Raw genomic sequence first — 15,278 nt, 5'->3', positions numbered from 1 at the left:
TGCTGTCAATCTGTCGCTCATTATCTTGTTTTCCTGTGTTTCTTTTCCTGTGTGCTTTAGACTACCCATTTAATACTGCAATTTCTTATGCTGGGTTTCTTAGATTTTTCCTTATCTATGATTTGTGACTCTGTTCTGTACTTTATTTTAGTGTCTACCTTGAAGTTTGTATTTAGAATCTCGTGTATAATATAGTCTATTCTCTGGTGGTCTCTTACTTACTCGACCAATACTGATTTAGACCCTTTGCTCTTCCCCTCCTAAATAATTATTTTCATTTTTTATTCCAACTCATCTTATTAATTTGTAGTTAGAGTGCTAAGATTGTCCTTGTTTTGGTAGTTTCCTTATTTTTACCCTAATGCTATAGTTGAATATTTGCTATCCTGTTCTGGTTCTATCCATCGGTCTCCCTAGTCTGTGGATTGTGTCCCCTTTCTCCCTTTTTTCTTTTTTCAAGTATGAGAGCCTTCTTGAGGATTTCTTGTAATGGAGGGCTTTTAGTTACAAATTCCCTTAACTTTTGTTTGTCTGGAAAAGATTTAATTTCTCCCTCATATCTGAAGGAAATTCTTGCTGGATAGAGTATTCTTGGCTGAAGGTTTTTATCCTTTAAAGCTTTGAATATATCACTCCATTCTCTCCTAGCTTGTAGGGTTTCTGTAGAGAAATCCGCTGACAGTCTGATAGGGGCTCCTTTATAGGTTATTCTCTTTTTTTTCTTACTTCCCTGAGTATTCTGTCCTTATCATTCCTATGTGCCAACTTTACTATTATGTGCCTTGCGGTGGGTCTTTTTACATTGACAAATCTAGGAGATCTAAAACCCTCCTCTACACACATTTCTCCGTTGATCCCTAGATTTGGGAAGTTCTCTTCAATAATTTCGTTAAGCTCACTTTCTGCTCCATTTTCCTTTTCCATATTCTCGGGAATTCCTATGATCCTTATGTTCTTACTCCTCATTGAATCCATTATCTCTCGGAGATTTTCCTCATTTTTTTAAATTCTTAGTTCTCTTTCTTCTTCTGTCTGGCGCCATTCAGCCTGTCTGTCCTTGATTATGCTGATTTGCTCCTCTAGGTTGTCTACATGGGCATTCAGTGAATCCGTATTCTGTTTTATCTGGTCCATTGTGTTTTTCATCTCAAGTAATTCTGTTTGATTCTTCTTTATGATTTCAATCTCTTTTGTGAAGTAACTCCAGAACTCGGTTTGTTTCTCTATCTTTCTCTCTACCTCATTGAGTTTTTTGATTATAGCTGCTCTGAATTCATTATCACTTAGTTTACCTAATTCCAAGTCCTCAGGACTTAATTCTGTGTTTTTATTGTTTTCCTTCTGGTCTGGGGCTTTTATAAATTGCTGGATGGTAGAGGAGCGGTTTTTTCTCATGGTGGTAGAATTCAGTTGCAGTTACAGCCTGTCGCCACTAGATGGGGGTCGAGAGCGGCATGTTAGCTCTCCGCCTTGGGGCAAGATGGCTGCGCCCACTGGCTTTGCTGGGGGGGAGGGGCTGTTACTCACACGCGCCGGTCTGGGTTCAGATCAGTTCTGTTCTCTGGTCTCCCAAGGTCCTTGATTTATAGGGTCCCCACGGACGGAAGCTTTCCCCCTGTCAGCGGGTCTCCACTGAACCAGCGGCAGGAGTCCTGGATGATCCCCCGGTCGCGCGGCCCCTCCCCCGCTCCTTCCTGACCCACGCCACAGCAATTGCAGACTCTAGGGGAGGAAGCGATGTTCTCTCCTACCGTTCCAGCGCCTCTGAGGGTGTAAAGCAAGGTTATGATCTCCGCCTTCTTGGTATTGTAGGTCTCTAACGAGCTGGCATTATGTTTATTCTCTGAAATTCAGTTCTTCCAATCTTTTGTTGTATTTTGGAGGGGAGAGAATCCCGGGTCAGCTCACCCCGCCATTTTGCTCTGCCCACCATCACCTATATGTATGTGTTTTTAAAAAACATCTAGGAATCAGAGCTCTTGGAGAGAACTTTAAGAAGTCATTTGGCTCATTCCTTGTGGGTAAATTCCTCAACGGTACAAAACTGATGTTTTCCAGGAGTGATACACAGACACCCCCATGGGCCAGGCCTGTACCGTAAATGTGTGAATCAGGAGTATAGGACAGTCTCATGACATGTATGTAATGCCCCATCTAAACAGATAAACTAACACCATGCTGAACAAAGCCTTATCTGAGGGCCACCTGTGCCCCTTGGGTCATCAGCTTATGACCCCAGGATCTATCTTCGGGGTTCCCGTAAGGTAGGATATCCATAGCTTTCTTTAGAAGCACCTTGTGATAGTCAGGAAGTTCTCCTTTAAGTCTAACTAAACAATCGATTGACATTTATGAGACACAGCCATGTGCAGTGGTTAAGAGTATGGATTCTGGCTATGCGTGTTGAGATCCATTTCCACTACTTACCAGGATCTTGGGAAAATTAGCTAACCTGTCTGTGGTTCAGTTTTCCTCGTCTGTAAAATCATGGTGCCTACCTCACAGAGCCGTTGTGAGCAGTCAGTGGATAAGGATAATTAAGCACTTTAAAGCAGAGCCTGGCACACAAAAGAAAACTCTGCATGCCCACGTTCTGTTGGTGCTAGCCTGACAGCCTGGAGATACTTCTTCTCACATCCCTACAGATAGTGATCGTGGCGCAAGGGATGTGAGGACTATTCTTTCTAGAAGCCTTAGAGGAGATGTCCATTCCTAAGCCTGAAAGCTGACTGATCTACTTTTCTCATCTTGTGACAGTCTCTGTTCCTGTCCTCATGCTCTTTTTCTCCTTATCCCTCTTATCAGACCTCCAAGGCTCCCGAGATTTCCCTGGTCCTGAGGGAGTTGTTGCTTGAATGTCTTGGCCATATGTGACCCCAGGCAAGTTATTTAACATCTTGGGATTTAGTTTCCTCATCTGTAAAATGGAGATGATAGTAGTACCCACCTCATGGGGCTATCGTGAGGCTTGAATGAGTTGATACATGCGCTGTGCTAGAAGGTGCCTGGCACACAGTGAGTGTTGTCTAATTGTGAGCCATTAGGTCCGATGTGCCTTCTCTGTGGTAGGCATATTCCTCAGTTGCGCATTCTGTCCTTGTGCTCCAAACTTTCTTACCACCGGCACTCTTTGGGGGGTTTCTCTTCCTCTCCACCCTGTAAGTGCTGTAATCAAGATCACCAGTGGTCTTCTTTTTATTCAAATCTAATATCCTTCTTATTCTCTTAGCCTTTCCCTAATGTTTTTAACAGTAGAGATCATCTTGCAACCAGGGGTTCAGAGCAGGGGGCAGTTAGAGGGTTATGAGAGGAAGAGAGGGAGATGGAGACCAGGAGGGAGGAAGGGGCGAGGAAGAGAGGGAGATGGAGACCAGGAGGGAGGAGGGGGTGAGGAAGAGAGGGAGATGGAGACCAGGAGGGAGGAGGGGATAAGAGGGCAGCATGGACTGATCATGGGTTAGTAGAGAGCTAGCCATGGCAGGATCTTGCAGAGGGATGGAGCGGGTGAGTGGGAATTGGATTGGCAGTTACAAGGTAAGTAAGTTAGAAGTCGTCTTGTGATAGCAAAAGGCAGCTGAGAGATAGAATGGTTGGAGGTAGTAAGGCAGCCGTCAGAAATTTTTTCAAGATGAAGAAGATATCGAATATTTTAAGGCAAAAGAGGAAGCAACTAATAAAGGAAAGAATGAAGGTGCTGAGAGGGAGAGGCAAGTTGGTGGATAACAAGAGCCAAGACTGGAACTAGGAAAAGCTTTCTTAGGGAAGAGCACTTTTTACTCCTCCAAGGCTGAGAGCTTAAGGAAGGAGGCATGTACGTACTTCTAAAGTGGTCTATGGGAAGTGACTGCAGGGTGGGGCTCTGGACTGAATGTTGAGCCCCCAAATCCATAGTGAAGTCTCAACCCCCAATGCGATGGCATTCGGAGGTGGGGCCTTTAGGGGGTGATTAGGTTTAGATGAGGTCGTGAGGGTAGAGCCCCCATGATGGGATTAGGGCCCCTAAAAGAAGAGGGACACCAGTCTCTGTCCCCTTCCACCATGAGGGATATAGCAAGAAGGTGGTCATTTGCAAGCAGGAAGGGCTGTCACCAGACACCAAATCTCCTGGTGCCTTGAGCTCAGGTGTCAAGGCTTCAGAACTGTGAGAAGTCTAGGTCTGTGATTTAAGCCGCCTAGCCTATGGTATGTTGTTACAGCATCCTGAGCTGACTAAGCAGGTGGTATGAGGGTTAGTGATGGTGTGCAACCTAAGCGGTTTCATCTACTCAGTGAAGTAGCTGATCGGGTTTATGGGGTCTTCCTCTGAGGTTAAGGGGGTCAGTGCTTTGGAGCTCGAGGCAAGAGATGATTCAGAATAGCTGTTTTGGGAAGTTTGCTAGGGAATCAAAGGAGATGAATGAAACGATTCGTTCTGCAACGTCCAGGACACTTGATGCTGGATGGTGTGAATTTGTATTGGGCCATGGATTTTTTGTTAATTGTTTTCTTTCCACAGTGCTTTGCAGGAACAAAGAAAGTGAAAATTAGAGATACTCAGGGTTAAGAACTAATAGAGCAGACAGGATGAGAGGTTAAGGGGCACAGAACCCAGGAGGGTGACAATGGTAATTTTGAGTGATTGACTGCGGAATATTGAGCAACCCTGTGTAGGTTCATTAACACTAAACACAGCTGCGTGAGTGAGTCCAGGTGAAAACAGCAGAGGAACCATCCATCCAACCCACAGAATTGTGAAAAATAAGAAATCATTGTTGTTTAAGCCCCTACATTTGGGGCAGCTTGTTAAGCAACAATGGAAAACTGCAGTGCTCTGCCACGTGTTGACTAACCGCAACAGGAAGCCCGAGGGAAGGGGGCTGGGCAGTAGCAGAGGTCAGTCCCTGGGGGAGATGGAGCAGAGTAGAGAAGAAAGGAGAGGGATTCTGGGGCACACAGGAAATAGCCAGTACATTAGGCAAAGTACGGGTTTTAGAACGTGAGAGCGGATAGGGCTTGCCGTCTTGAAATATGGGTGCCTGGAGAGGCCAGTCGTGTGGTAGTGACTGGTAGGTAGAGCCCAGAAACAGTTAAGATGGTCTTTGTCTTTCTTCCCTTCACTCTCAGCAGAGGACCTTACCTCGTACTACACAGAGGAAAGACGAGTCTTCATGTGGGAATTTCTTCATCGTCCATTCCCAAACCACAAGCTAGGGTCACAGATAGGAATTGCACGATAAAATGAGGTAAAAGATGTGTAGCATTTTTTTATTTTTCTAAATCCAATCAAGTTCAGTTTCCCTCTTTGCTGAGACCACTGAAAAGTGGCTTCTTCTCTTCCTCTCTTGTGTTTGCTGGGTCCCCAAGTCTACTGCCGCCTTTAGGAAAAACAGGCATGAGGAAACCAAGGTGCTGATGAGAAGTCTGGGCCTGAAGGCAGGGGCAGCATCCCCTCCCTCGGTGTCTGGCTCACCGCAGGGCCTCAACCACAGCATCCAGAGCACAAGGGAAGAATGGCATCCACAGGAGGGGATGGGTCAGCTAGCAGGCCAGATTGAAGGTGCACAGGGTGAGTGCTTGAGTTACTGTATTATTCTTTAGGCCACTGTGGACTCATTAGCAAAGAATCTTTGCCTTTTTCTTATGTCAGTCAGGCCTTTGTGTTTCAGGACTAGAGAGAAAGGTTGCCTGAGCCTGGAAGATGTCACACAGGCTTTGTTTTCTGTGGTCCACTTAGGCAGAGGGAGACAGTCTAGCTCCATTTAGTCAGAGGAGAAGAGCATGGTGAGGGTTCTTCAGACGAAAGTGGAGAGAGGCATCGGGTAAAATTTTCTGAGACTGCAAGGAAGAACCCGCATCTCTCACAAGCAGCAGCTCCCAGCTGCAGAACCTCAGATGGGATGGCTGTGCAGCCGCTGCACACTAAGTACCTAGCCCAGCCCTTCCCACCTCCTCAGGAAACCCACACTCAGTTAACCATGCCCTCATCAGCCTTCTTTGCACTGGCTCATTCCATTTGCATTAAAGCATGCTCACATCTTTCTGGTCTTACATTTTTTAAAATCTTCATGACACCATGACCCCTTCTGGACAGCCCTTCCTTTCCTTCACTTCATAGATCCATCCTCTTCTGCCTATGCAGTTGAATTTCTCCACCACCTTCAAGTGAAACTCCCCTTGTCAAAAATCATAACTGATCTCCTTCTTTACCAAATCCAGTGGACATTTCTCAGAACTGAGTGACTTGAGCTCTCAGCAGCATCTGACACCAAGGGTGACTCCCGCTGTTTTCCAGCCCTTTTCCTTGTCTTCCACAACACCGCCCTCTCCTGGATTTTCGCTTACCCTCCAGCTCCTCTTCTCTGTGTCTAATGCAGGTTCCTCTTCCTTAGACCATTCCTTCACTGCGGCTACTCCTCAGAGTTCTTCCTGGATCCTAGTTTCTTCCAGCCAATACACTTTGACAAATAGAAATGGCAAGCAATAGGATATATTGGAGTATATGAGGAAGCCATTCGGTATAAACCTAATTCGGCCTGACTTTGTTTTTTCCAAAAGGGCCTGACTGTGGCTGTTGAGCACGCATTGCATATCTGCTTTAAAACATTTACTATGGCAAGAACAAATGGCCTTAAGATAAAGGTGCAACTTCCCCCCACATTGGGGATAAGCATCTTTCCTTAGGCTGGGAATTGATTGCTGTGCTCACCTTTGACCACCCAGCTCACCTGTGACCACCCAGCTCGAGACAACAGACCTGCCACCCTGCTGTGTTCACCGAGACAGCAGACCTACCTGCTGTTTCCATCAATCGCCGTGCCGACAGAGCAGTCTTGCAACTATTGTAAAAGGGACATTTCAATCCTATGTGAAACATCCTGTTTGGGGGTATATAACCACTCTGTATACCTCACTTCTTTGGTGCCCTTTCTTCCTTTGGGAAGAAAGGCCCCGGGCCATGGTCCTCAGATTTCAGCTCAGAATAAACTCACCCAAATTTTCATTTGTAGATTGCTTATGGATTATTTTCATTGACAACTTCTTGGAGGAGCTCTTCTGCTCCCATGTCTTCACTCCCAGACCTGTGTCTCTATCCAGAGCTTTCTCCTGTGCCTCACACCCTTACACGTGTCCAGTCTGCAGTTTGACTTTACCCAACTTACAAGTTAACAGGTTAGCCTGTGACTGTTTCATGGGTGTTGGCAGAAGACATGAGACTCCTGGGTAAGTGACAAAGGACTTCATTTAAATAGTTTAAAGTTTCACAGAAAGTCAGAAGGGGGATTGATTATGTTGCTGACACAACACAATGTAGTTCTAATTTTTTCTTTGCGTACTTCTTTTCTCAAAGTCTTGACTCGTGATGGCAGCTATGTCCAAAAGCACTGTCCAAAAGGAGTATTACATTCATAACTTTAAATTTTCTGGTAGACACATTAAGAGAAAGTAAAAGAGCAACAGGTAAAATTAATTTTAACAATATGTTTTATTTAACCCAATATGTCTAAAATATTATGATTTCAACATGTGATCAATTTAAATATTATTAATAAGATATTACACTTTTTTTCATACTAAGTTTTTGAAATCCATGTCTACTTTACGCTTACAGCCATTTCAATTCAGATGAGTGACATTTCACACGCTCCACACCCAGGTGGCAGTAGCAGCTACCATATTGCACAGCACAGGCCTGGAGCTTCTCTTTTCCCCAAGGTGACTCCCTGAAATGCCAGCCTGTAAGGGCTTCCAGGTCTCCCTGTCCTCCTTTCCTGCTCTCGCTTTTGTATGGAAGTTAATGCAGCCTTTCTTTTGTCCCCGGGATTCTGGAGTTTAAGTGGTTCTCTGACTCACATAGCAGAAGGCCTGGAAGGTTATGGAGGGGATGAATCTGTGAATACTTTTCAAGTCATATTTTGTGTCCGTGCCTCATTAACTATTTACTCTAATGTATACAATAGCCACTCTGGATGTTACAACAGCGTATTTACCTCATTGGTGTTAATCAGTTTCATGGGACACCTTTAGGGACATCTTCAGAGAAAGTATAATCTTATAAAATGTTTCTAGTTTCTAGGGGCCAGCCTGGTGGCACAGTGGTTAAGTTCGCGTGTTCCACTTTGGCGGCCTGGCGTTCGCTTGTTCGGATCCCAGGTGTGGACCTATGTGCTGCTTGGCAAGCCATGTTGTGGTAGGCGTCCCACATATAAAGTAGAGGTAGATGGGCATGGATGTTGGCTCAGGGCCAGTCTTCCTCAGCAAAGAGAGGAGAATTTACAGTAGATGTTAGCTCAGGGTTAATCTTCCTCAAAAAAAAAATGTTTTTAGTTTCTAGTAACACCGTCAATTCAGATTCTGCCTCGATGAGGGATATGGGCATGGAAAACAATGCAGGAGAATTGAGACTCAGGTGTTCAAGGAGATGCAAAATATAATTGACATGAAGACACTGAATGTTTAGTTGGCTCTCATTTATTATGAAGGAAAATCAATAAGTGAAAATTAAGAATCTTCCACAGTTACTGGCTTTAAGTTTTTCTCTTAAATTGATATTCATCCTACAACCTCCTTAAATAAGGAACTTAAATTTGTTTTTCAATTTTATTTATTTGTTTATTTTTAATTGCAGTGACATTGGGTTATAACTTTATATAGCATTCGGATGTACATCATAATATATTTTGAATTCTGTATAGATTACATCATGTTTACCACCCAAAAACTAATTATAGTCCACCCCCTCACATGTGAGCCTAATCACCCCTTTTGCCCCCCCCCTTCCCCCATGGTAACCACCAATCCATTCTCCTTTGCTGTGTGTTTGTATCATTGTTTTTATCTTCTACTTGTGAGTGAGATCATATGGTATTTGACTTTCTCCCTCTGACTTATTTCACTCAGCACGATTCCCTCAAGGTCCATCCATGTTGTCACAAATGGCCAGATTTCACCTTTTCTTATGGCTGAGTAGTATTCCAATGTGTATAAGTACCACATCTTCTTTATCCATTCATCCCTTGATGGGAACCTAGGTTGCTTCCATGTCTTGGCTATTGTATATAATGCTGCAATGAACATGGGGTGCAAGTATCTTTATGCCTTTGTATTTTCAAGTTCTTTGGATAAATACCCAGCAGTGGAACAGCTGGATCATATGGTAAATCTGTTCTTAATTTTCTGAGGATACTCCATACTGCTTTCCATCGTGGCTGCACCAGTTTGCACTCCCACCAGCAGTGTACGAGGGTTCCCATCTCTCCACACCCTCTCCAACATTTATTCTTTCCTGTCTTGTTAATTATGGCCATTCTGACCGGAGTGAGGTGATACCTCATTGTAGCTTTGATTTGCATTTCCCTGATAGCTAATGATGTTGAGCATCTTTTCATATGCCTGTTGGCCATCCATATATCTTCTTTGGAGAAATTTCTGTTCAGATCTTTTGCCCATTTTTTAATTGAATTGTTGGTTTTGTTGTTGTTGAGCTGTATTAGTTCTTTGTATATTTTGGACATCAACCCATTATCTGATTTATGGTTTGCAAATATCTTCTCCCAATTGTTAGGTTGTCTTTTCGTTTTGTTGATGGTTTCCTTTGCTGTGCCAAAGCTTTTTAGTTTGATGTAGTCCCATTTGTTCATTTTTTCTTTTGTCTCCCTTGCCCGGTCAGACATGGGACTTGAAAATATTCTGCTCAGACCAATGTCAAAGAGTGTACTGCCTATGTTTTCTTCTGGAAGGTTTATGGCTTCTGGTCTTACATTCAAGTCTTTAATCCATTTTGAGTTGATTTTTGTGCATGGTGTAAGGGAATGGTCTACTTTCATTCTTTTGTGTGTGGCTCTCCAGTTTTCCTAACACCGTTTATTGAAGAGATTCTCCTTTCTCCAGCGTATGCTTTTGGGTCCCTTGTCAAATATTAGCTGTCCATAAATGTGTGGGTTTATTTCTGGGCTCTCAGTTCCATTCCATTGATCTGAGTGTCTGTTTTTGTGCCAGTACCGTGCTGTTTTGGTTACTATGGCTTTGTAGTATATTTTGAAATTAGGGAGTGTTATACCCCCAACTTTGTTCTTTTTCCTCAGGAATCCTTTCGCTATTTGGGGTCTTTTGTTGTTCCATATAAATTTTAGGATTCTTTGTTCTATTACTGTGAGAAATTAAAAATTCTTGTTTAAAATTTTGTCTCAGGATCCGCCCCATGGCTGAGTGGTTGAGTTCGCATGCTCTGCTTCAGTGGCCCAGGGTTTCACTGGTTTGGATCCTGGGCATGGACCTAGCACTGCTCGTTGGGCCACGCTGAGGTGGCGACCCACATAGCACAACTAGAAGGACCTGCAGCTAGGATATACAACAATATACTGGGGGTGTTTGGGGAGAAGAGGAGAAAAAAAATTTCTCAGTAAAATAGAGAGTAGACATAATACTACTATTATCCAGAATGGTAGAGAAATTAAATATTCTAGTTAAGTGAAATTAAATTACCATTCAAATATTACAACTTTAATTTTAATAATTTCAAGTGGAAATATTTAATAAGCTATTACAAATCCCCTGTTTTAGCATCCAGAGAGTCCTGAATATAATTTATACTTTTCATAGGTTATTTGTTGACTTAAGTTACATTATTATGGGGGAGGGGGAGGGGAGGAGCTGATATTTATTAAGCAGCTGCTCTGCCAAGAGTCGTGCTTTAGGCTATGATGGCTTATATTGTTCGATCCTTAGAGTCTTCCCAGCCCACTTCTGAGTATTTTGGGGGACACTGGGTTTTGCCTGTCAGGTGGGTCTGTTCACCCAGAGATGAGCCTTCCGTCCAGCAAGTTGCAGAGCTGATTTGAACCCTAGCGGCTGACACCAGAAGCCATATTTTTAAGTCTCTGCCGTAATGTGAACTTCACTACAAACCATCACCATCTTACAGATGTGGAAACTGAGGCTCGAAAGAGTTAACTATGGGGCCAGCCCCGTGGCTGAGTGGTTAAAGTTCTTTCTGTTCCCCTTAGGCGGTGTGGGTTCATGGGTTCAGATCCCGGGTGTGGACCTATTCCACTCATCAGCCATGTGGTGGAGGCATCCCACATACCAAGTAGAGGAGGATTGGCACAGATGTTAGTTCAGGGCAAATCTTCCTCACACACAAGAAAGAGTTAACGAACACTTAAGACCAGCTAGTAAGTAGCTGATATTTCTTTTTCTTACTCCCCCCTCCTTTCTTCTCCTTTTCTAGAACTTTTTGATTTTACCCAAGCAGGGCTTGCCTTTGCCAGTCAGTGCAAACACTTCTTTCTTCTCTCTTTGGTTCACTTGTCTGCCTTTGCCTTTCCCCAGAAAGTGTCTTTTATCCTCACGAGGCAGTATTTATTGAGTGGCTTTGTTTGCTGTGCTATGTCTGCTCTGCAATACTTTGAGAAACATAGCCCTTGCCTTTTCAGAGTTTATATTCTGAAACTATTGACTCCTTTTTCCCAGGGAGATAGGAACAATCATCAGGTCATTAGGATGCTGCCCTAGCGAAGGAGAGCTGCATGATCTGATTGCAGACGTAAGTAGGGCTGAGAGAGCTTCGGTCAGCAGACTGTGTGCAACTCCAGCTCCTTGGAATTAAGAAAAAAATCCTTACCTGGCACTAAAAATGCCCTAAACTATGTGCTCAGTGAAAACATCAGGACAACTATCCTAATTCGCCAACCAACAGGACTTGAAAGAGCTGATATCAGATCTTGAAGAAATGGCTACGACCAAGTAATGCGAAGGGTTGAGTGAGGACCCTGCTTTAGATATTATACTTTTTAAAACTAGGTGAGGAAAGGCCAGTAGGCACAGGGTGCTGACTCACTGCAGAAAGAATATGGACAGGTGAGAAGAATATCATAAATAATGTCAGTTCCAAGGGGAGAGAAGCAGAGGTAGAGACGGTAGGGAATTTATATTTATTTGGGTATATAAAACTAAATTTTAGAGCAAGTAATAAACATACTAAAATAATAAGAACTAACTTAATATTGATCAAACAGTCTAAGAATTTAAAAACATCATTATTTGTAATAGTGTCAATGAGTCCCTGGAGAGAATTAATCCCATAAAGCAGGGCTGAGCTGCCCAAGACTGGAGAGCTTCATGCCCTATTTGGTTTTCCAGAAAAGCATCTGATATCATTTCAAGTGCACCTTTCAGTTCAACCAAGCAGAGGCCTGAAGGGGAAAAAGCCGCCTGGGCAGCCACGAGGAGGAGGATCTTCTCAGAATTGGTTCTCTGGGTCTGTGGGTCTCGGTGGAGGCCGGGGATCAACAAGGAGGACGAGGAAGGATGGCCAGGAAGCGAGATTTGGTCTGTTCCTTGTTCCTCGCTCCCAGCACAGTGCGTGCTTGTTGAGTGTTACATGGAAGGGAAGAAACTGCGACTCTGGGTGAGTCACTTAACCCCCGCCTCAGTTTCTCCACAATGACACCTGCTTCACAGTGGGCTTCACAGTAACGTAAGGAAGCCACGCTCTGAACCCTGCAGCACTGTAGAAAGTTAAGGCATGGAGCCTCAGGAAGAGGACTCTGTTGCCCACATATCAGCACCTTGGTGACTAAAGAGCAATACCAATTTTTCATTAGCACTTAAAAATATTCAACAAAGCAGGAAATCGTTATGTTGTTTTTCCATTTGGGGATCCAATACACTATTTTTACTAAGAGTAGAGGAAAAAATTTTTATTCTTCCTGAATTGGTCTTCACATTAAAAAAAAGGTGTTGATCAGTGCTTTCAAGTGTTTATCGAGGAAGCTAGAGTTTGTGTTAGGAAGAGGAAAAGTGGTGCTGTGGAAGAGCTGTGAGCTGGAGGAAGAGTCAACAGTGAAGCCATGATGCTTGCACGTAACGCAGTGGAGTAAACGGAGCAGTGATGAAAAGGCCTCTGAGTCAGAAAGGGAGAAGCTTGAGGGCCTAATCCCTTCGTGGTTTGTTTGTATGTTTTAATCTGTAGCAGGGTCAGCAAACCACAATCCCTAGGCCAAGTCCAGCCCATCACCTGTTTTTGTAAATAAAGCTTTATTGGAACCCAGCAAGATGCTTTATTTACATATTGTCTGTGGCTGTTTTGTCACTACAAGAGCAGAATTAAGTCGTTGCGACAGAGACCATATGGTTTACAAAGCTTAGGATATTTACTGTCTGGCCCTTTACAGAAAAGATTTGCCAACTGTTTCTCTTACAAAGTAGAGCAAATACCACATCTAGTGTCAGGAGATCTGGGTTCACATCCGATAGCTGGCACTTAGAGCTGTGTGACCTTTGGCAAGCCACTGCATCTTTCAGAGCCTGGTTCCACATCTGCAGAAGGAATGCAACAATATCAAAATGCTTTCATGAGGATTAAATTGAATGCCTGTGAGGTACCAGCTCTTACTTGATGGGCATGCAATACATATTGGGGTTCGCTTGCTCTGTAGGTGGCCCTCTACCAAAATGCCCCCATGGGTTTGGGCAGTTAGCCACAGTAGATACTCAGGCCCCAACGTTTTATTTTGCCTTTGCCCTTTTCTTAGGTACGTGGATACAACCTTTGAAAATTACAGATGCTTAGAATTGTTACAGACCATTAGGGATCACTGAGCTGTCTAAGCTTTGTAAATATTTTTCTGTACTTGCACAAAACAATTTATTCAAATTAAATTCTAGCAAGATGCTTAAAAAACTTTGGACGTGACCACCCTTTATGAAGTTTCCCAAATAATTAAGGGGAAAACACACACAGATATTTGTATGTATCCAGTACATTTAGAGACTCCAAGCTCCATAATAGTCCACATCTGGGGCGAATGTCACGTTGCTAAATGCTCTGTAATAGTTTCAGAAATGAAACTATTTCTTACATTTGCTTTAAAATGAAATGATTCAACTATGTTTTAAAATTCTTCTATAAAAAGTGGAAGACTGTGTGCAGTTCTCTAGTTGTCATTTACTTGAATTTTAGTGTAGATACTTACTAACTTTCAGCCCTTTGCTTCCTGAAGATCAGTTTGAAATCTGCTGTTTCTCTTGAAATAGATCTCATTTAAAAAAATCACTCAGCATTCATCTCTCCAATTAATGTTCTATAATGAGCAACTTTCCCCCAACAATCTCTGCCTGTTTGGAATATCACAAAACCCAGCAACTGTGAGAAGGGGTAATGAAAATTGTACTGACGTACAGGTTACCAGATGATTCTTTCTTTAATATCTACATCCTTTGAAGTTCAAACCTAAGTGGAATTATGGAGAATTTAAAGTAATTACAAAGGAGAACTCAAAGCTGTTTGGAAATGTGGGGGCCTGGAACTGGCCGCCCCAAGATGTCTCTTTGGCATGAGGATTATTGGGCTGGTTACTTTTAATAAACTGGGACAGGGAAGGAGGCTCTGAGGGGTAGAACTTGCTTGCCTTTTGTTAGGAGACATTTACGTTGTAAAGGAAATCTCTATCTGTAAAGGTGCCTCCCTCTCTGTACCAGGAAGAAGAAAGGGGATGACCTTCTCTCTAGAAACTCTTAATCAATGCCAAAGGCAAGGACTTAAATCTGCATAATAATCTTATTCCTGTTTCTGGTAACCTCCTGTATCTGGCTCCCCCTACCCCCAACATCCACAAAAGCAATGAAATTTCGGAAGCTGTAAGACAGATGGGAGAATAAATAACAGTGATCTAGTAGATCCAGAAAACTGAACCCAAGCCAGCAGTGGGTAAAGAGTTCTCAAAAAGCACCAGTTACTTCTGGAACTTGGGGTGAAGGGAGTAGGAACTAAAATTAGGAGCACTAGGGTAAAATCTGTTTGAAAACTAGAGCCAGTTTGCTAAATCCTAAATCCCCTCTCAGTTTTTCCCACTGAGTGACTGCCTCTCTCCATCCCAGCAGGAGTCCAGAGATTTCCATTCTGGAAAGCACAAAACAGAACGTGTCTAGACTGGCAGCCAGATGCTTCTGTCTCCCAGGCAGATGAAAAGACTCTTTCCTTGGGAATCGAACCTGCACAAGAGAAACTTCTCAATGGTGGTGATTCCCATATTACCCAGTGGTGAAATTTAAAGTTGACAAGCTCCACACATATGTTTGTTATTATCATCTTCTACTGGACATTTCCCTCCTTGTTCCACATGTCCAGCCTCCTGGTCTTCACTGCATGATGCAGGGTCTTAGTGCCTGTAATTTCCTCTACCTGGGAGTCTCTCCCCTGCTTTTTCTAATTATCTTCTCTTCATCCTTTATACATCAGCTCAGCGTGATGTCCTCATGACTGCCTTTCCTGATCTCCTGGCCTAGGTAAGTCTTTCTTC

The 15,278-nt window shown here is 43.4% G+C and overlaps 1 protein-coding gene across 1 annotated transcript in view; it reads left to right on the top strand.

Moving 5' to 3' along the window:
- Positions 1-15,278, top strand: part of EFCAB2 (EF-hand calcium binding domain 2) — a 66,613-nt gene that overhangs the window by 45,202 nt on the left and 6,133 nt on the right. Inside the window, 1 exon segment of the mRNA XM_046678002.1 lies at positions 11,449-11,521. Within this exon segment, the coding sequence (XP_046533958.1) occupies positions 11,449-11,521 (73 nt within the window).

Source organism: Equus quagga, chromosome 12 (assembly GCF_021613505.1).
Source record: "Equus quagga isolate Etosha38 chromosome 12, UCLA_HA_Equagga_1.0, whole genome shotgun sequence".
In the NCBI taxonomy this organism is placed as follows: domain Eukaryota; kingdom Metazoa; phylum Chordata; class Mammalia; order Perissodactyla; family Equidae; genus Equus; species Equus quagga.
Note: the sequence above shows the minus strand (reverse complement) of the source record. Positions and strands in the feature narration are given on the sequence as shown.